This window comes from Molothrus aeneus, chromosome 3 (assembly GCF_037042795.1).
Source record: "Molothrus aeneus isolate 106 chromosome 3, BPBGC_Maene_1.0, whole genome shotgun sequence".
Taxonomy (NCBI): domain Eukaryota; kingdom Metazoa; phylum Chordata; class Aves; order Passeriformes; family Icteridae; genus Molothrus; species Molothrus aeneus.
This window is the reverse complement of record NC_089648.1, coordinates 60,027,902-60,050,245: the sequence shown is the minus strand read 5'-3', so window position 1 is coordinate 60,050,245 and position 22,344 is coordinate 60,027,902. Positions and strand designations below refer to the sequence as shown.

General features: G+C 38.1%; 1 protein-coding gene across 7 annotated transcripts in view; it reads right to left on the bottom strand.

Moving 5' to 3' along the window:
- Nucleotides 1-4,083: 4,083 nt before the first annotated feature.
- PTPRK (protein tyrosine phosphatase receptor type K) overlaps nt 4,084-22,344 on the bottom strand; it is a 296,142-nt gene continuing 277,881 nt past the window's right edge. For all 7 annotated transcript variants that reach the window (XM_066547034.1, XM_066547037.1, XM_066547036.1 and 4 more), the window contains 12 exons: nt 21,586-21,622; nt 19,692-19,789; nt 18,873-18,989; nt 17,985-18,139; nt 16,746-16,881; nt 14,762-14,911; nt 14,018-14,191; nt 11,579-11,710; nt 11,223-11,348; nt 9,079-9,242; nt 7,705-7,840; nt 4,084-5,350 (listed from right to left, as the gene is read on the bottom strand). In XM_066547034.1, the coding sequence (XP_066403131.1) occupies nt 5,297-5,350; nt 7,705-7,840; nt 9,079-9,242; nt 11,223-11,348; nt 11,579-11,710; nt 14,018-14,191; nt 14,762-14,911; nt 16,746-16,881; nt 17,985-18,139; nt 18,873-18,989; nt 19,692-19,789; nt 21,586-21,622 (1,479 nt within the window). In that variant the 3' untranslated portion in view covers nt 4,084-5,296. The remainder of the gene's footprint in view (nt 5,351-7,704; nt 7,841-9,078; nt 9,243-11,222; nt 11,349-11,578; nt 11,711-14,017; nt 14,192-14,761; nt 14,912-16,745; nt 16,882-17,984; nt 18,140-18,872; nt 18,990-19,691; nt 19,790-21,585; nt 21,623-22,344) is intronic.

Genomic DNA, 22,344 nt, shown 5'->3' with positions numbered 1-22,344 from the left:
CCATGTCCAGTAGACAGACATTTTTGCTGCTTTTTCTTTTTTTAACATAGATTTCTTTTTTTTTCTCTTTTACTTAGAGGACGTTTGAAAAAAATCTCTGAGCATACTCAGCTTTCAAATTTATCTTGATGTAATTTGTGAAGTAAGGGACTATTTTCTGATCCAGATGGAAGCTAGAAGGCATTACAAAAGACTATTGAAATCAAGCTATTGTATTTCAACAAGGCACAAAAACATCTGTTCTTTGTTGGCCAAGACACAGCTAATAAACACTATTATTAGGTAAGCATCCTATTGTGCCTGTCATCATACATGTCAATCTCTGCATAAATTAGGACTCTAAACCCAACAGCAGGGAAAGAATTAATTTCTGAGAAGCGTGGGCCAAAATAACATTTATGCTTGTCAACCACCACCACAATCTCACATCATCCTTTTAGTCAGTCTTAAAGGAAAATCATCCAGGAAACTTAAAATAATTTAGAAACACTTCTCTATTCTCAGTATCTCGATGTTTGCTGAAACAAAGAGGTAAACAAACAGAGCCCCCAAGTAAAAAATTACCATAGGTTTTTCTGCATAAAGTTGAAGGAAAATTTATGGGACTAAACCTCTGCATGTTCTGAAAGTCTCATCCTCAGCAACCACTATCTGATGCCAGCAGATTATTCAACCCTAGAAAGTAATGACATAGGTGAATATTCACAGATACCCTTGACTATCCTGGATTTGCAGAGGTTACAAGATCTTTGACTGTTTAACAAAGACCAGTAGCAATAAATCATCACAAAGTTTCTTTTGTGAGATTAGGATCACTTTACTCAATTCAGACCTCTATGTGACACAGGAAAGTACAGCAGAAAATGAGTTACTTTTCTTTTCAGTACAGAGCAGAGCACTATAAAAGCAGCTTTTACATTTATTTCAAGATCTCAGGGTTTCTTCTGACACTGCAGCAGAGTGAAGTTTAAAAGAGGCCCTTTATACAGTTTTTTGTCAGTCCAGGTGGCCTGGCCATGCAATGATTCTGCAATGCTTTTTCTCAGGCTGTCCCTTCCTTGTACTTCAATTCAAACTCGAGGCCCAATGACAAAGTACTTGCCTACCATTACTTCCCCAGTCTGCTTTTTTTAGACCTTTGATTTTGGAAATTGTTAATCAGTTTGAAAGAGCACACTCCTGCAGTAGCTTTGGCTTTCATGTTTCTTGAAGGAATATTCTATTTCTTAATGTAGTATGTAGGACATAGCATAAACTAAGTAAATATATTAACTGAGCAACTTCCCAAATGAAATAAATCCCAGTAACTGCTTGGATGGGCTGAAGAGATAAAACTTCAGGCTTCAAACCCCTATGCCAGTGACTGTTTTCCAGGAAGGTAAAGCCTCTTTCCAAGTTGTTTCCCAATGGCATCATTTACCCAGGAAGCGGGAAATGTAAATACTAAGATCTCATCGACCAGCTGGGTCTGATCTCTCAGGACCCAGATAAAAGGTCAAAATCTGAGTCTTCTCACACTTCCTTCTGCTGGAGTTAGGTCACTATGAACAGGGAAGGCAGATTCAGAAAGCTAAAAGAAAAAAAGAAAGAAAGCCTCTTACTATAGAGGGTGCTGAGGTTTAGTAGCTATTCCATCTCAATGACACTGCTTTAATCACTTTCAAGGTGTTTTATGCCTTTTATGGTTCTTCAGTGTTGGATCCTAGCATCTGGTTTTTCTGGGAAAATTCAGATTATTTCAACAATTACCTCTTTGATTACTGGCCTGTAGAAAATGAACCAAAGCCATCCAAGTAACTCACAGAATTCCTTCCATTAACTACACAGAACAAGACACTGGGGTCATCACTTCTCAGTTTTAGAGCAAAGAAAAACCTCTTGCACATAGCAACCATGTTTTTGGGAACTTGTACATTCTTTTGGTTGCTTTCACTATGTGGTATTAAACCAGTTTCAACTTCATTAACTTCAAATTTGAACTATCTCACATATACCTCCATGGATGTAGCCTTTTGTGCTTCTTTGTACTCTACCTTGATGCCCATTTGCTCTCTGTACTTACCACATGTGTGAGTCCAGCCTTTGCTTCATGCTGCTGAGGAAGGCAGAGACAATGCACTCTGCAGGCCTTAGCCACTTGAATGAGCCTGTGCTAGTATTTCAGCAGGATGATAGAAAACAGAAAGATTTTGAGGAGTCTTGAACCCGAGACCACTCAAGGTTAGGAGCTGCTGGCACATTGTGATACTGGTGCCAGTGGCTTTTCACCACCTCAGGGAGTGAAACATTTCCCTCTTTGAGTGTCCAAGGTCAGGAATACTTCTATTCTTCCACAGCACGCTCTTTTTGTGATAAATACTTGTTTTCTGTCTGGGTCAGGTTTCAATCCCCTCATTTTCCTTTCTTCTGCCTTGTATGGGTGAAAGTAAAGGATACTGGAGCAGCATTTATCTGGAGTAACAGAGCTGGTACCCTCAAAAACAAAGCTGGCATTTGCTTACACTGGGTGAGACAAGGGAAACAGCTGCACAATAAAACAATGTGTCTCTTCTGACTTTATACTAAAAATCACATTCTAATATTATCTTTTGCCTAAGAGACCCTCAAAAGATACCATTACTTGAGAGTGATATTTGTCATCTGCTTCTCACATACCACATTCCCTCTTCATACATTTCCCTGACCTTGCCAGGAAGAACTTCCCAGAAATTTTTCAATCATGAGCTATTGCAAAAGCTCTTTAGATCAGCACAGTCAACAAGAGTCACAGAAATTATGAGACTCAGAGTACTTGAACACTGGCAGAGTTCCTCTCTGCAGAATGACAGCTATAATCTCTCCTGGCCAAGGGGGATGCTCCCAAGGAGGAGTCTTGTGCAGGCTTAGTATGCTGCAATGCCAGGATTAACACTGGCACTTGTACCAGTCATGCCTAATGTCCAGGGGAAACTGGACTCAAAGGTCTTAACCAGGATAATGAAATTCTGATGGGGATGGACCCCAATGTCCCAAACACAAGCAGCTCTGCATGAGAAAAACTCCACCCAAAACATAAATATCATTCTGGGCAGTACAGAATGTGGTTTTTGCCTTCTACAACCCCAAGAGCTAGTCATCTCTCCTGTCACAAAATTAATCTAGACTTCTAGACTAGTCTTCTCAACCTCTCTCAGACAACAGGGGAGGATTTTTCCACAGTCAAAATCATTTAGTGCCAGACAGATGTCTAACAGGCAGGATGCATCAGGCATGTTGTTTCCACAAAATGTGGTGACCAGACAGTCAGCTCGAGGTAACAGACCCAGCACTTTGACTGCCAAAGTTAGGTGATTGCCATTTCCTCACAGGGAAAGCAAAGAATGTTGCAAAGCATGTAACTTATACTCTACTTTCCAGTATGGCAGAAGAAAAAATAGGGTGATTTGAGTATTAAGAAGCCAGACTCAGTAAATGTTTCAAACCTTATTTATTTACCTTGCCATTCATAACTAGGAATCAACAGTGGGTGTCACAAGAAAAAAAAAAAAAAAACCAAAACAAAAAAACCCCAAAAAACCCCCCAAACCTAAACAAAAAAAAGTGGTTTAGATTTGAAAGAGGTGGAGCTATGCAGTACAGATGGAAGCACTAAAAAAATCTGAGAAGCAGTGTTTCTCTAAACATTTCTCTGCTGTTTATAGTGTTGAATGGGTATTTCCATGTATCTGAAGGATGAAATTTAGGACATACAGAAAACATGTAGTCTTATGACATACTTCCTGAAGCACCAGGGTGAAAAATAATACAATTTCCTTTTGAGATTTTTCCTTATCCAAATATATTGGGCTTTCAGACAAGAACAACTCATTAAAGAGGACAGTAAATGAGAGGATATCAAAGTAGGAAAAAAAATAAAATCTTTAAATAAAAATCTAGTTCATTCTTACTTTACAGAATATTTAAAAGCACCATAGCATTTTACTGTCTGTTCTAAAAATGACCAAGAAGAGACTGGAATGACTTTAGCTGGTAACATTGAGAATACTTTGTGAAGAAATGGATGCAAGCTAAGTAAAAGCAAAGTAATATTTTGTACACCACAACTATAATCAGAATCTGGCATTGGTTTATTAGAATTTTGCTTTCTTGGAAGCAAAGCTTACATGTTTGTAAACATCAAATTAAACATTGCTTAATTTTACAATTTCCTAAACAAATACTTTTTTACCCTGAAGGGTATATGCAGACCCATCTATTTGTGTCACAGTTCTCCTGTTGATCTGTGCTTCAATATTTTTAAAACAATTGGTTCCTGTACAATTTTTAATGGATCTTAAAAATTTCTTCCAATATTGTGCAAGTCATAGGCAAGGCCATTTTAAAGTGTGCACTTTCTTACATATTTTTTTATCGGTCCTTAACTAATGCAACTGTGAAAAACTATACATTTTCAGGAAAATGTTTATATTTTGGTCCTGTACTTAAAGACCTTCTATAATCAAGTTGTTTACATGAATTTGAACCACAAGCATGTACACAACAAAACCACTATACCAATGTTTCTTGGTCTATGCATAAAAAGTATGTCTTCTACTTACACTAAAACATACAAAAAATAAACTACAAAAATTGTTTACACTTGATTTCAGCAAAAAAAGCTTTCTTCAAGAAAAATGATTCTTCTTTTTTTCAGCCATCAAAAAAGGAATGCAAGTAAACAATAAATACATGTGCTTTCTCCATATAGACATATTTACACTTGAGTCTTTGGCTTATGTTTAAGTTTCTTTATAAAGATCTTTATGTGATCCAGCCATCATTGCACATTAAAACAAAATAAGCCAGTTTTTCTTTTACTATATATAATATATATATGCAACACTTGAAACGTATAAAGAATGAACCTTACTATCAATCTGCACTGTTATTGTACTTTAACAATGTATCAAAAAGAAAAAATTAATACCATATAGGAAATATTGATACATGCAACAGATGGTCGCTCTACTGTATCTGAGAGACGGCTGCATATACACACACGAGAAGGTCCTAATCTGAGCAAATCTCTTCTGACTCTGCTTTTCATTAAATAGTATTTATGTGGCACTAAATGTTGATACTGTATACAAGCATAGAAACAGATTGAGTTCTTTTATTAAGATACACAACTTCATAAGAAAAATACTTTGCATTTAAAATTTAAAATCCCTCCCACCCCCCTCTTCCCCTAAAATCTTTCTTCACAGGATCAAGAACTGTTGTCAAAACAGCTTATTGAGATTCATATATTTGGTGAACTTTGTCACATCCTTTCCGACTAAGAGGATTCCAGGTACTCCAGTGCAACATCGTAGCAGAAACGATATTGCTCCTTTAAGGGGGAACAGAAACAGAAGTTGCATTAAAATCTAAAATCTTAGCAGCAATATCTATAACCAAGAACATTCTTTGCTAACTAGTAAACCAGACAGCCTTGGATTTTCTATTTTTCCCCCCTATTACACAAGTATATTACCAGCTCTGATTTAAAAACTCACCCTAACCAATGAAGGGGAAAAGGAATTTCCTGACCATGGAAAGTAATGATGTGCTTCTCTGATTTTTTCAGCCTCTGAACTGGTTTATCAAACATGAAAAGCTCTCCTCTCAGTCAGAGCATTCTTGCAGTGAAAGCACCTTGACTCTGATACACCACTTCTATTTGAGTTAGCTGATATTGAGCAGCAACTGGTGAGGGACCCCAAGCAGCTCTGTGTCCAGAGCCCATTGGTACAGTCCCATTGATGTGGCATCCAAAAGATCAGATGAACATTTAAAAAATAATTCAAAAATCTCATTGTGGTTATTATTTCTCCTCAACAATTCTGCTGTTGAGAGCTGATACTGGGAGACAGAGATGAGGAAGGAGAGAGGAGAGGGGAAGAGGAGGAAGAAATAAAACCAAGGAAATTAATTTGATGTCTATTGTCCTTAAGACTTGAAAAATGAAATCTGCCCTTGTGATTTATTTTTGTTTGCACGGAAAGACAGTGTGATGCATTGACAGGAAGTTGTGGAGATATCTTAAAGGCTTTATTGCACTGCTCATTGTTATCTGATCCTGTTGGTGAATGTAGGGCACATGACACTGCTATATAGTGGTTTTCCTGGTTTGTTTTCTAACTAACAACTCAACAGCTTCTGCTGTTCAAGAGTTCTGAATAAAATCCATACAGCACAAACACATAACTAAAAAAAATATAGCAACTTCACTGTAAGGCTGCAGTGGAATTCAGGACTATTTTGAAATGCAATATAAGTTTGCGGAGCATTTATCAAAAACAAACACAATTTACCTCGGCCTCCCTTTACAGAGACACAAAAAAATTTCCATGTGATCTGACCTGTTTTCTTGACAGCAGTGAACTGAAACTCAGGCAGCAATTCAATATGTTGTGTCTCAGATGTCTATGGCACAGGAGAATGCAAAGCATGTGTAGCAAAAGCAGCAATACCTAGCCCAGTGTCTCTGCTGCCACAGGGTGTTCTATTTGTTAACATATTAACCATCTTCTTAATTTATGAGCTGGCAAGGTATGGAAGTGATGCACTATGATTAAGAGAATCATGTCACAGAAGCTATTTGATATTAAGCAAACACTGACACCTGAAAAAGGGGAATATAGGAAGAGGCAGATACAGCCATTTTGCACAATATGCAAGTTCACAGGGTCAGAAGCAATTTCCACTATGTGTTAACTAAAACATGTTTTTAATTTCAATTGGCATTCCTGATTTTTATGCTGTAGGCAGCCATCTGGCTGAAAAGTGACACTGGCAGCTGGCAGTGGAAGACTCAAATGGCAGGAACTCCCAAACACTATATAACCTGCTTTCGTTCGCCTACAAAAAGGAAAAACATCCATGTGGAAGAAGTTTTTAAGGACCTTCCAGTCCTTAATGTTCAGTTTTTGTTGGAGAGGCAAACATTCAAATGGATAGGCACTCATACTGCCTGCATAAATATTCAAATATTCTGCGTGCAGAAGATTCAAAGTTATTTTGAGCTCTGGCAATGTATATACAGATATTTAGTTTTGCTAATTCAGGCTCATATTGTTTGTATTAGTTTATTGTTTATATTGTTTATTATTTAACTGTTGGATTCAATGATCTTAAGGGTCTCTTCCAACCTAAATGATTTTATATATTCATTTGCAACATACTAGATCCAAATGTTTGATTTCAAAGTTCTGAGGTATCATTTTGCCTACTACATATCTGAGCAACAAAGACTGTCAGTATTCAATACAATTTTCAAAGCAGCAGTTTTACTAAGGAGCAAAATATTCACGCTCCAGCTAGGAATCTGTACTTCACAGCTTAATGCTTCCAAGGAGAAATGTCTTGCTCTCTAAAATTTCAAGGTAGCTTGTGTGAATGCAGCCTGCTGCAACTTCCTTTCAAACAGACTGGGTTATTTTGGGAGATTAAAGTGCATTCTGTTAACTCAGAATGCTTTCTGTAGAAAGCATGCAACCACGACAAGAAAGGTAGTGTAAAATACCAAGCCTGTCCTCTCATGATGCTGACTTGCATTTACACACAATAGCTGTCCTTTCTTCTTCTGGCCCACAGTAGGTTTACACTGTTTTTGTGGGCACAGGACTGAAAACACAACTCATGCAATGAGAGAGCCTCTGGCTCCCTGGTTGTTTGCAGGAACCCTGCGGGGCTGGTGCTTACCGGAGTTTCTACCATGTTGGGCTTGCTGTTCCTCAAGGTCTTCACGGCATGGAAAACGTCCACCACATTCTGCCTTTTCACCATCTCAACCACGATGCCGATGGCACAGAACATCCCGCTCCGGCCACCGCCGTTTCTGTACACAAGGAGAAGAGAGAGTTAAGTGCCACTGTGGACTAAGACAGCATCCAAAACATCCATTTCAGTTCTTTCAAAATATCATTCATTTCAGTTCTTTCCCTCTGTAAGCAGGAGTAATTCCTGAGTCCCAGAGGGAGACCGGACTTTAGCAATCTCTTTGCAGCTCCAGTGGGTTTGGTCTACGACATTTACTTTTTCTGACCTTCCTCTCAATTACTGCTTTTGAATTCTACCCTTACAGCCCATCATGCTGCCCAACTATCCTTTAAGTCTAAATTACATATGCATTAGAAATAATTAAAAAACCCCCTAAACCTAAGTTCAATGGCAAGTAGGACATTAGAAATAATAAAAACAAGTTCAATGCCGAGTACATTTACCACTTACTTCTGGAAAGACACTCACTTAACTTATGAAATGAGGATTATTCAACCAGATATGCTAAGGCATCACTGATTTAATAACTTGTTGACCTTTGGGGACACTTCTGAACTATTTTAATCTAATTTCAAAGAAATTAAGGTAGGAATTTCTTCTTATTAATTTTGAAGTGGTGTAGGCAGAAACGGGCCACTAGTTAAATCTGAACATTTAAACAGAGGTCTTTTCTTCAGAGTAAGGAGACAGATTGATTACTCTCTGCTTAGGGAGAAGAAGACACCATCTTTTCAAAACTCCCAAACTAGGTCCCATTTAAGTATCAGGTAAGCGGCCAGCAGCCATTTAACAAAACAATAGTTTTAGTATGGTGTGCTGTAATAGAGCTTTTTTTCAGATTTCATATATCCATAGTTTTCAGTTTAAATCCCTCAAAATACTGTAGGTTTTCCTTTTGAGAAAAAATGTAGCACACTCTGCGCAAAACAGACACAAAATCCCCTTATTTGGCACCTATAAAAGACTTCCTTATGAAAACCAGGCAGAAGAAACAGATCTGTACGTCTCTTGCACCTGAAAATCATGTTATTATGCACAGGTGACAGTATACACAGTATCACTGTAGTATCACACTCAAAATACTCATTCCTTGACCTGACACAGAAAAATCCAAAAGATGAACAAAAGCCTACAGTGATAGGCAGTGGTACTTCTTTTTTTTTCTTTTAATTAGAAAAGTAACGGGTGCAGGTGCAAAGGAAGGTATTCATAAGAACACTGCTTAAATTCAAACCAAGAATTAATTTATAAGAATTTATTTGAAGAGCAGCAGTTGACTTTCTCCAAGTTACTCACAGGCAATGGATGATGGTCCGGCCCTCCCCTTCTTCACATTCCTCTTGCCATTTTTCAACCTGGAGAATCAACTTCAAGAAGGATCTCTTGGAAGTTGGTACATCTCTATGAGAAGCCCATCCCAAATACTGGAATTGCTGCACCATCAGATAGCCCTCTTGTGGCTGAGGAAAATCAAAGAGATTTAGGTCAAAATGTCACCTTTACATCTTGGTTTAGGAAACCGAAGTATAAAACTAGCATGAAACCTAGGTGTTTATATTATGGAGATTTTAAGGTGTGTACATTGCATGGTATGGCCTCCTGGAATTTCTACCACCTGAGCTAAAGGAAAATGTCAGAAAAGGTAAAAAAGGAAACTATATTGAAGACCACATCACAGTTTATCGATCCCAAACGTAACCTGTCCTGAATTCTAAATCAACAAATACCCTAGATTCCATAGATTCTATATGCCAAGGTTGCTTAGCACCACGAATCAATTTAAAACATCACTATTAAATTCTTAGACTCGCAAAAATAGAGGGAGATACATTTGGCCCCTATTCATGAACTGACCCCATTATAAATGAACAACAAGTAATACCGGTGCAAAAACACGACTACTGTCCTTGAAGTCTTCCCTTTGTGCCAGACTATAATAATCACAACAGCCTTGCTGCCAGTCTCTGAGCCTTCCATGTGCTAGATGTGACACGGGGAGAGCTTTGAATAGAATTTGACTGTCACAAGAAAGGCCCCAATAAGACGAAGAATAAATACTCTGTCTACTTTCTTGAAGCTGAAGATGATGAGTAGGAATGTGGATTTTAGAAAAGTAGCAACAGAGCAGAGAGATTTTTAAAAACAAGGCTTATGAGCAAAAGGACGTAGGAGACAAAGAGAAGTAGAAGAGTAGAAAATCAAAGCATCGTGAAAAAAAGAAGAAATGGAAAAAAATAAAATAAGAAAAAAAAAAGAGGAAGTCTCAAAATACAAGAAAAAAGTGCTATGGTGTAATATTTGCCAGTGTGCCCACACATTTGTTTCCTGTAGTTTCCAAAACCAGCTGAAAATGTTTTTTGTAATTCTGAATATAAGAAAAAAAATAAAAAAATGACCAAAATACTAGCCACATGAAAACTGATCTTTGCCCTCTGATAAATGAAAATGTGACCAAAATAAAAGAAAACAAAATTAAAACAAAACACATGAAAGATCTTTGTGTACACAGTAATTATTTTTCCTCACAGTCATCTTTCAAGATTAATGAGAGTTAAACATATACTCAAGATACACTAGAAATTATGATAAGTTCAGTATTGGATGGAAGATAAAAAGAAGTTGTAAGTAAAATAGAGATTGCTGGTTAATTGTACATAGACTGGTGGAACAGGTGTCTGTAACTCTTTGTGGTGGGCAATATAAATAAGCAATTCATAGAGGTGAGCTAAAGAGGAAACACTGTATGGCAAGCAGGGTTTAAGAAGATGCTGCAAGAGTGTGGAACACTATAGGACAGTAAAAAGATAAGATGGTCTAAGGTATGAAAGAGCTGACAAGAATGCAAGACTGGTGCTGCTACTGAAGTTGAGAAAAAGATGATAACTGTAGGTTGAGGCACAGTGGTGGCAGAACCCACTAGAGGCAGAGGAATTTTCAGGGTTTTATCACACCCTGCTTTGCAGGGTGCCACAGTCTGCCTTTCCTGTTGTGGTTTTCACATCTTAAGCTGAGAAGGTGCTGGTTGTAAAATCAGCCTCAATGTTTCTGTTCGTGATTCACCACAGAAAACATCTTACCAAAGCTATGAACTAAATACCTGTCAGTACACATTCATTACAGGGATATTTCTTTTACTGTACTCCAAACAAATACAGAATACAGAATACTTCTCACACATCAGGGATGAATGCCTCAGAACAACATCCATTCACCTTAAAGCTCTCTCTGCTTATTGTAGAAAAGTACTGTAGAAAAGTACTGCAGCTGTAGAAAAGTACTAGAAATCAGTATTAGATACTGATACTTGACTGATGTTTTTCTGGATAATGTCTTATGAACATTAGTACTTTACTATTATTCAAAATTAAAAAGCATGAAGAGCCAAGAGAGCATGAAAAATGACATATTTTTCTGTCACATATTGTTAGAATAATCCTTACTCTTGTTAGATTGCATATCCTGAAAATTCTGTTTATGACATCGCAGTCCATGGAACACGACATGCATTCCACTTGGATGGGGCCGTACCGCAGTATCCCTTCCTCGGGCCAGTATTGTGGGCAACCCTGTGACAGAGCAAAACAGCCATAGTTAAATGGTAAATTACAACTTGAGCATTGCCTTATTCCACTGCAGACATCTCACCTAACCTTTACTGAGCAGCTAGTGTTGATTAGTTGCTGTAGAGCAGAGAATAATTGTAAAGTCATGCACTGCTCTACATTTTCATTATGTAGTAAATCCAGAATGATTAAAGCATGTGATGGTACATGGAAAACTCGAGCTCCAAACTAACCTGTGCTAAGTCGACTTCATTTAACATCACAAGAGAAGTACAGCCATAGTCGTACACTAATCTCCAGAAATCTTTCACAGTGTTTGGTAAAGGATGTTGTGTGACAATAAAAGCTGCCGGCTGCCTGTAGCTCTGTAAAGGAAAACAATTTTGTTAGTACTGGTATGGGATGTACTTAAATTCTACTGAAACAGAACAAAACTTAAAAACGGAACAAAGGTGTGACATCAGTTACTTCATATATCACTGAGGATGTAAAAGTTAAAAACATATCATCATCTCCAAAGAACAAAGAGGTTACTCTGCTCAGGTCTGCCTTCTTCTTGGTTACAGAACAAGCCCTGTTTTTACACTCAGATATGCTCCAGCCACACTCCAAGGTGTTCTTCGTGGCTCAGTTGAGTTGAGGCTCAGGCAACTCTTCTCTAGGCACTGTGTCCAGGAGCCAAGCAAGGAACCTTCATCCAATGATACAGAAAGGGGTGCAGAGACCTTAGAAGATCACCCTCTCCACAGTAGGTTTTATGTGAACTCTATGACTGAACAAGGGACTAAACTCAATCCCAAACTCCATTTCGCAGTGCACAACTACAGGGACGCCCACAGAACTGACTTTTGGGATCACTGGGACCCAATTCCAGCAGAAAGCATAAGTTCAACAGCAAAATCCTATTTCCTGCCATGACCACAGGTTCCATTTTCTGTATGCTGTGTTATACACAACTGCAAATAGGGACTCCCAGTCCCCCATGTAACTGAGATGTAACTAGCAGTGGAGGGGCTACTTTCCTGTGGATGTGTTATGAGCAGCAAGCAGAAGAGGAGAGATCAGAAGTCTTTTGCAGGCAATTTGTAACCATCCATGGAAAAGTAAATTAACCCAGGAGAAAGACCAGGTAGGGCAGATAAACCACTTTCGCTGTGGAAGCTTGCTTATTTGAAGATTGATCTAAGGGATCGTTATGTGCAATATATCAACATACCTTCCAATAACTTCTTGTTAATGTCTCTAGCATCAGTACTTGCTTCACAAGAGATTAAGGAGGTGGCTGATTTTATTAATATAGATTTTTTTAACCTTTTCCAATGCAGGAAGGATGTTGGGGTACTAGCAGTTCATGTCCTACTTCCTAGAACTGCCCAGGGACAACACAGGGACAACCAATTTTTATTCTTCCCTTGTACTTGTAAGATATAAAACAAGTCCTAGCTGATGTTTTCCTAACCTTCTTTCCCATAATTTATCATGTTTCTCAAAAGAAAGATAAGAGGCAAGTTCCTCTTTCAGTTTTATTATTGAAAGTCCCTTTTTCTTGTCCAGGAGTAGTTCCTCTTCTCTGAATAAATCAGTCTTAAAAGAAACCACCAGAAGAGAAAAGGCAAAAAAAAAAAAGCTCCCCAAAATTTTAACCTTTTACTTATAACCTTGTTATATGCCTTATTGTAATATAATACCTTTTATTTCTGCTGTTGTTTTTCCTTTATTAGTACCATTTCTGCATTTTCTAAATTACCTCTGATTGCCAATCCATTAATATATTGCTTGGTTCATGTTCTGCCTGCTGTTGCACACTCAAGAGTCCTGCTATCAGTTTGTTTCCTGCCCTAGCTCAGGCAGAACTCAAAGATGACTATACCAATCAATGTGGATGATTTCTGCTGCTACTTGCCATTTTATTTCAGCATCTCTCCTTGACATGGCAGCTTCTGATAGCATTTCATTTTTGAAGGGGAGATGCTCCTGGAAATCAGGCCACTTATTTAAGCATTTACTGTAAAGTGGCTTTAGGGGCCTAACTTTGGAAATGCTAATGGGAGGCACAGGAAGGTGTCTGGTAGCACATGAACTGCTTTATTGATCAGACAAACATAAGCAGGTTCAACTCCATTTTTCCCATTAATTCACCTTTTCCCCTGACTGTACTTCTGTTACTCAGACTTCAACTTTAAAGAGCAGCAACTCAAAATATAAACAAACTCCCAAATCCTATACTCTATACCCAAACATGCCAAGAAAACCATTTTTTCTTCCTCTGTTGCTCCTGCCTCAGTATAGAAAGACTTTTTTTATGAAATAGCGATAGTAATCTCATGTTCAGATAGATAACATTTACTTCCTAACAAACAGCAGATTTTTGAGATCCTGCTGAGATTTGAGATTTGGAGGTCCGGACACTAGAGCTTTATGTAATGCTGTTAAAAAGGTGAGATTTCCAGAGGATCCCACAAGGATGCCAAAGACTAAAGATAACTAACCTTCTGAACAAAAACACAAGCTGGTGGGGCTTTTTATCTTCTCCCCCCAGCCCTTCCTCATTAGGACTGTTTTACTGGGCACTGCAGCAACAGAATTACCCTTTCTTAAACCAGCAAGTGCTCTCTCTCACTTTACAGAGCTTTCCATGGCACGCTATGCAGACAAAGAAGGTAGTCTCTTACGTCCATAAGAGCAGCATTGATGTAGTTGCTGCTCTCCCCATCAATAGTAATTAAGAAAGGCAGACATCTGTCAGGTGGCAGCATATCCATGAAGCGGTTCTTGTCGTGGTTCCTTGGCAAGCAGGCGATGCTGCAGTCCTCTGCCTGCAGGCGAGGGGTCACAGAATTCAGGGTCTAAGGGAGAGAGGACGCTTGTTTTAGCATGCTGAGCTAACACACATGGCACTCGGGAGCCCCGAGCTTTACTGTAAAATATTGCAATATGAGAAAACATGAGGCATTAGCAAGAAGACATTAGTAAATGCAAGCTCCTATCTGTTTGTTGGACATTCTGGGGCTTTGCAAGGGGGGTGAAGCTGCAGGTATTAAAGGCACTCTATGTACCACTGAACACATTCCACGTGACACCATCCCTTCAGAAAGGAATAAAACAAAGAGGATCCTTTGGAGCTCTAAAAAGCTATGCCTTTGACGTGCAAATGCAAGCCAGAACTCTCTCTAGCTCCAACTCACTGGTCTTTATTTCAGACAGATATTTACTGCAATTTTATTAAAAGGAGGATATTCTGTATTTAAAACAATTTTGCAAAGCACATAAACATGGGTGCTTTATTTTGTGGACAAAAAGTTAGGGACAAATTGCTACAAAAGTCATATGAAAAACCTTCTCCTTAAAATAAATTAAATGTATCTAGAGGCAAAAAAATTGTTGTCACATCAAGAGTTAGTAGGAGCTGTGAATACCTGAAACTCATCTTTGAGATGTGAAGAGTTTGTCTGAGAGTCTATTCTAATCATATCAAAATAAGCAGCTTTGAATTCACAGACAGGAATGGCAGTTTCTCCACACAGGCAAGCTTCTAGAATGGCATCATGAATAAAGATGTACTGCTCCTGTCAAATTAGGAAAAGAAACAAAAATTGTAGTCATTTAAAATCAACAGATCTTTCCTTCTTTTAGGATAAACAGGCCTACTGCGCACTCTTAAACCCATTCAAAGTACTGTCCATCAATACATTAAATAATGCTTTAATACAGTCTTGTTCTTATGGAGGTGCAGCGAACAAGGATGTTTCCTTCAGGACCAATTTAAATTCAGTAAAACTTAACAGAACAGGGATAGTAATTTATTTAAGAGATTTTCAGTTTTCTTGTAGTGCTTGTGGGTTTCTGTGCATATGCCAAAGGCTTGTTTGCTTTATCAATTTTTTTTAATAGCTTTCAATCTTCTGATGTTAGCAGAAAGTGTAAATTGCTTCAAGCACTACTAGTGTGATTAGCAAGTATTTGGCATGCTGCATTCTCCTTGTGCATGTGCAAGCTAGTGCATCAGTTGCCTCATACTTGGCTCTAGACCAGTAATAAATCCCAGTGTGCTCCAACAGAAGCACCAATTCTTCTCATTTTTACTAACTTGCCTTGTGAGAGCCTGAGTCCTAGATAACTGCACTACTATTTCAGTTAGGCCTCCTGTCAATTTTTATACAAAAATGCCCATTATATTTATTCACCCTGAGAGTAATAGACAAACTTTTTCTAGAACTGTGCCAGCCTCATGTAGGTATTGTGAATACCAACAAGGCCCTTAAGAGCACAGAATTTAACATGTGCCTGTAAAAGCAGCACATGTCCAATGACCACAGTGCCACAATCTTCTGGCACTACAGCCTTATCCATACAGCTATGGAGCTATGATTGACTGTATGACCATCACAAGAACTCGATGCAATGACAGTGTGTTTTGCTACGCAAGCATGAAACTCTGAGAGAAGGTGAGAGGTAAGAGGCAAAAGGGACAGAAAGGAGTAATACTAGATGTGTTAATTCACATGCAAGTGTGGATTAGACTGGGAGGGTTACAGCAGTCACACTGAAACACTCCACGCCATTCACTTCCCAAAGGTGAATGGGCCTATAGCAGGAGTAGTTGACCAGGACAATCTATTGTTGAATTGGCATAGGTTGCATCATGGAATTAAAACTGCACCAAATTACACTGACATGTTTGGCTGCCATCTGCAGAGATTTCCATGAGGTCATAGGTTAAATAATATCTCAGGTACATGTCCTTATGGAGGGCAGGAGAGAGAAGTGGTGAACCACTTCAAGTCATCTGCCAATTGGAACCAATAATCTGTTTAAACTTCGGAAGCTCAGTGGTACTCTGGTGGCAGAGTGGGAGCTTCTAGAACTTCATTCCTAAGGCAATAGTTTTATTGTGAAGCTGCTGAAGGTGTGTTGAAAGACCAAGAGTAAAAATATGGAAAAGATTCGCAGCAAGGTTAATAAAGCAAAAAAAACCAGAATTTAAAAGAGACTCTGAAATGGACATAAAGTTCACCAGTCAATTTATAGATAAAGTGATTGGTGATTGTCTAAAGCAAGAGTCAGCTGGCTGAAATTCCACCTTTGGGATCCTAGGATTGCTAATACCAGAGCTGGAGAGAGACATCCCAGACATGCCTAATGTAAGGTCTTCCCTGAAAAAATCCATCTTTCTTTCCTTCTATTACCTAGTTAGGAGGGCACTTGTTTCTCTGAAGACTACAAAAGTTGGCAGAGTTGTTGCACCACCCTGGTTCTGGGTGCTTTTACACTCAGCAAACGTCGTCAGTGGAGGCACCCCCTCGACAGGGCCACCACCTGCTCACTTTGCAGAGTCACAGTGAAATCCTGACCTAGAACGTTTCAAAAAGCATCAGGTGCTTCAAAGGCAAACTGCTGTACCTCAGTTTGTACCATGTTGATGCGCCGGGACCGCAAAGCTTTGACACAGTTGTAGATATCCACAACTCCTTCTCTTTCTGCCATATCCAACATGATATCAATCACAATATAACAGCCTGTCCGTCCAGCACCAGCACTGAAAAGAATCAGTAAATACTGTTAGGAATAGCCCCAGAAAAACTTCCACAAACTTCATAACCATTATTGAGAGAATTGCATAAAATCATTCCATTTTTTATCACAACCACTATCTAATTTTTATCTTCTCTCCTTCTCATCATAATGTCCTTTAAATCTTTTGATGTGTTCAAAACAAAAATTTTCTATCACATTTGATTCACTAAGTAACAGCAAAAAAAAGTTTATTCCTTTTATCACCCAGATCAATATTTAAATTAAAATGTTAGTTTAACTGAAATCTGAAGATTGATTAAACTTATGCACTTCAGAATATTATAGATCTTGTTTTTCTTTAATAAGACTAAGAATGATTTTTAAATTATCTATTACAATAAGAAACTCAAATGTATGTTTTACCAGGCAAGTTCCAAGCTTGTTCAGACAGCACATTTAACAATATCCAGAAGATTCACTTATGATTTATTTTGGCTTTACATAAAGCTAAGGACAATTTTTGCACAGTGAATTATTGTAATCTGTAAAGGCTGAGTAACTTTATTTACAAAATGTAATTAAACATTTGACTAAAATACTTAGGTAAATCAAACATTTGTAGAAAGCAAATTCTATTTGCCAAGGGATGGTGTCCCAACAACATAACCTTGCAAAATCTGTGCAGGAGAAACCTTCTGTATTTGTTGCCACTAACCTCATTCCATCTTTCTTCATCTAGCTGCTTACTTTGCTTTAAATTAATAATCTGTTCAGACATTATATGCAACACCAAGCTATCAAAGCAGATGTATCTACACTCATTCCCAAATGCTGTCACAAAATTGTTGAAGGCTACCTAAAATGATAGCCTGAAGTATCATGATTTAGTTGGTGCACCTGTTGCGGGGAAAAGAAAATCTCAGACTATTCTATTTCAGAAAAGAATCTGGTTATTTTCAAACATTGCTGTAGACAGCCAAATCCTACTGCAGTGTGAATTAGGCAATTCAAAAAGGGAAGAACAAAAACAGAGCACTTCAAAATGATGGATGCTTAAGAAGAAACTGCTGTTAATACCCATATAAACAGTTGTGAAAAATACAAATCTATGCCTTTGGTACACACCTGCAATGGACAACAATAGGCCCTGCACTAGGAGGGTTAGATAATTTGACTCTCCGTATAAAGGAAAGCAGTCCTGTGGCATTGTAAGGAACTCCATGATCTGGCCAGCCAGTGAAATGAAACTGTTTAACTTCACGGATTTCATTGTAGCCTCTCTGTAAAAGGCAAAAAAAAGGTTATGAAATTCGAAGCATTTCATAGACTAGATATTATCTCGCTCAAATAATGATCACACATATTGGTAGAATCTACATGCAGTTTTCATCATTTCAGCAATTATTTAAAGCAATGATCCATAGGAAGCTTAGAGATGTTATTTTAATGTTGAAGTTTGTAATTTTTACTTTAGATATTAGGTATGCTAGTTTTGCTGCACTGAAGATATTTTTTCTAATAGACTTCGATGTATTTCACATTGATTTTCAGAAGTTTTGCTAACTAAGGCAAGGGCCTGCTACATTTAAAGGGAAATATGATTTAGCATAAGACCACAACTGTATCACACGAAGTATTCACAGAATTTGTCCTTTGATTGAGATTGACTCAGAAGCGGTCAGAACAGAGGGTTAAGGGATGAACAGCAGGCATGACTCATAATCTGGTACTTGAGTTTAGCTCAGAAGTGTGACTGTGGAGAAGAGGTGACTTTCAGAGGGGGATGGCAGCAGCTGACATTTTTGGGGAAATTCAAAGTCCCACAGTGAGATGCATGCTTGGGTAGCACTGATGCAATGCATAACTCCCACAGTAAGGTAAGGCTGCCTACATTGTGGCCCAGCTAACAAGCCAGAGGGATTTGGTATTCCACAGAAACCTCAGCATAGCCTCTTTCATCCTCCTTGCTACCAGGAAACAGGATTTTGCTTAGCCCTTTCAAAATGTGCTCACCCTTCCCAGAGTGAAGGTCCTGACAACGTATTCCGCGAGGGGCTCCACCTCTACACAAGTCACTTTGAAGTCCCCATAAACTTCAGTGTCGTCAGGCCAGTACTTGTAACACTTGACCTAAATAAAAAAGGGGTATGATTTTACACCAAGGGAAAAGAAAAGCTTGAGGATACTGCTCTGCATGTACTGCATTACATCGCATTTATTTCCAAAATGACTGTGCATTCATGTGGCTTGTCATGGCTTGTGGCTGTTATGTCAAGTTAAGCACTAGCTACAAGGAGTTTCCACTGATTTACACAGCTGCGTTCAGGGGCCAAATTCACTTCTAAATGAGCATTTGTATTTTCTTTAGTGCTGAGCTGTGGAATATATTTCCACTTATGCTAAATTGTGATGCATTTTGTACCCATAATCAAACTGTTGCAAGTAATCCCAGATACCTTATAGACTTCCCTGAGGCATGTATTACTGCTAAACTGTAAATAATTTGCTGGTTTCTAGCCACTGATATAGAAGCACATTTCCTCTACTACTCTTCTCATTTGAGTGACACTATACAAACCAATTCTGCTGAAATATAAATTTTGGATTCAGATAATTTTCCACTACTCATGAAAGCAACACAGCATCAGTTTTTAGAAGTTGCTTTTAGACAATATCATAACTACAACATTGCCTGGACTCCTTCCCCTTGCCCCCTCAGGATGCAGGGCTGCCCTTCACCAGACCCTTCTACATTTTGCCCATAGTATGCCTGGTTAGCAGTTTTTTCTTTACACTAGCAGCATTAAAAGAAAAACAAATCCAAAAACTTACTCTTCCAACTTCCACTAAATTTGTGACCATCACAACACAAGCTGACTGCTCCTGCCATATCATTCTCCAAAAGTCATAAACAGTCTCATGAACTGGACCTGCAAGAAAAAAATCCAGGTAATATTCTGCAAAATATAACAGTCAAAGTGAATGCTAAGAATAAAATCCGGTGTGTTTCAGAGCTGATACATGTGAGCACATTTGCTCAGAGAAGAAAATTTTGTGAAACCACATCATCCTGCCATTGTGCTGGTTTCCAGATTATATTGTTACTTCTAACCAGTGCTGGATATTCTCAATTTAACTGAATTACCACTTGAAAGGAAATAATGGCAGGTGTTTCATGTAGCAAAACAACAGAAGTTGCTTGAGAACTACAAGGACACAGCAATGTGTGACTGCATCTATAGTTACACTTCCAGTTTTGTTTTACATTTGTTAAATATAATGTGTTGAGAACAAGATTCTTCAGGTGCTCACCAAGGAGATGCCCATGCCAGAGTGAAGTATCAGGCAGGAGGGTGCTGGTACAGATACTCTGCACTTGCTATCTGCTTCCTGGCAAGCATGGATGCACAAGTAGGCACTGAGCCAGACACTTCCCCCTGAAGTGTATTTAAACTAACTTAAGTACTTTTCTGTGAGGCAATGAGAAGCACATGTGTAAGTTTTGCTTCTTGCTCTGCTGCAGAGACATGTTCAGTTGAGTGACAGAAGCATTTACCCTGTTACAATAGTCTCCAAAACAGCTCCTTTACCACCATCCAGCAGTGCTGTAAATATTACTGTATACAACAGACATAGAATCACAGAATTATCTGGAAAACACCTTTAATATCATCAAGTCCAACTATAAACCTAACATTGCCAAGCACACCACTAACCTCAAGTACCACATTTGAAGACTCAAAACACATTCTTTCATATGCTAGATCAAAGGCTGCACACAAAAGCAGCAATACATTTTTCTCTCCTTTACCTACTATTATGTGCAATGATTTGCATAGTAAACCAGAAGTAAAATACAAATGTAGACTTAATGCCATGTAGAGACCTATTTAGGCAGCACTTACACAAAAATGAAAAACAAATGTGGTCACGACTCTAAGCACCCTGCTTTAAATTAAGTTTTTACTTTGACTTTCCTGTGTGCGCCTACAATCAACTAAGGGACAAATAATAGGATATTTCCAAACAGCTATCTGATTATGCTGACAGATCAAATAATGGCACACCTAAATCTAATTATTTTTACTTTAAATCATAGCCTTTGATATTTCAGTGCAATCTTAGACTGATATATTTGGTTTTCCTCATTGTGAGGAGTTCTATCAGAAATACAAACAAAAAAAAATCTTTTTTTTTTTCCTCTAGCACCTCTTTTTATTAGTAGGATGTTATATGATAAAGATTTGCCTCACTCCTTTGTACAAAGAGTCCTTGTCCTCTGGCATTACTTTACCCAGATTTTGTGAAAGAGTTTAATTTATCATTACTATCTTCACTGCATCCTGGACCAAGTTGTAGACAGCAAAATAAAACATAATATGGAAAGAAAAATGCCTCAAGGCAGGTTGAAACTGTTCTCTTCTCTCTTCATGTCTCTTTTCTCTATTCATCTTCATAATTGGAAATCATGGTAGTAGGTTCTGACTTTATCAGCTGAATTTATCACTGACAGATTTGCTCAATAGCTAACTAACATGATACATAAGTACAATTTTTGAATTTATTCACATTCCACCCAAACATACTATGTTAATTTGCCATAACACAAGATGACAACTCACAATACTGGGTATGCTTTACTTTCTTCTACTTCTATTTTACCAAAGCACTGTGGAACTCTACAGAGAACAATTGTTTGATTTGATTAAAGCTGGCAGATCCTTACCTTGGGTGGCAATGTAGTGACTTGGTCTCTGATATCCCTAAAACAGCAATATAAGTTGGTTTGAGTACCATATTAGTAACAAAGAGTGGAAAATAAAAGCATAAGGATACTACAGAATCCTTATATCTAGACAACATTTTCAGAACAAACCAATATTTAAGAGCAGCATGAAGCTCAAAACCTAAAAAACCAGTTAATATTGAAAAGGTTTGAATGACAACAGATAAAATGAAAATAATAACATCTGACTTGAACAGACATTGTAGTGTACCAGGAAGGAATACTCTAGATTGGTCCCTTGCACCTAAAAATCAGTCTTCTATTGACATTATTTCCCTAGCTGTATATATTTGGGCTTTTATTTTAAATTTAATAAAAATTCTCTGCCACCACATTATCTCACAGCTGATCTGTGTTCCCAGTTTAGCCAATATGAAAAAATACACACCTTTTGTCTTTTTATGGACAGAAAATCACTGAGAGGCACAAAGAGGGATGTGCCTCAGGCCTAACTAATGGGGACACATTGGTGTATGCACAGAATCAAGGTTCTACTGAAGTGAAATCTGCTTGACTGTACAAAGTGTGCATCAATTACAGTGGGCATGATACACACAAGTATATACACAGTCTTACACACACACACATATATATAGGTAAATAGATAATCCTACACAGCTAAGCCTTTCCAGATAGCTGGATCTATGCCAATGCTAGCAGCACTAATTGTCCACATAAAAACCACAAGACAAAGAGCTA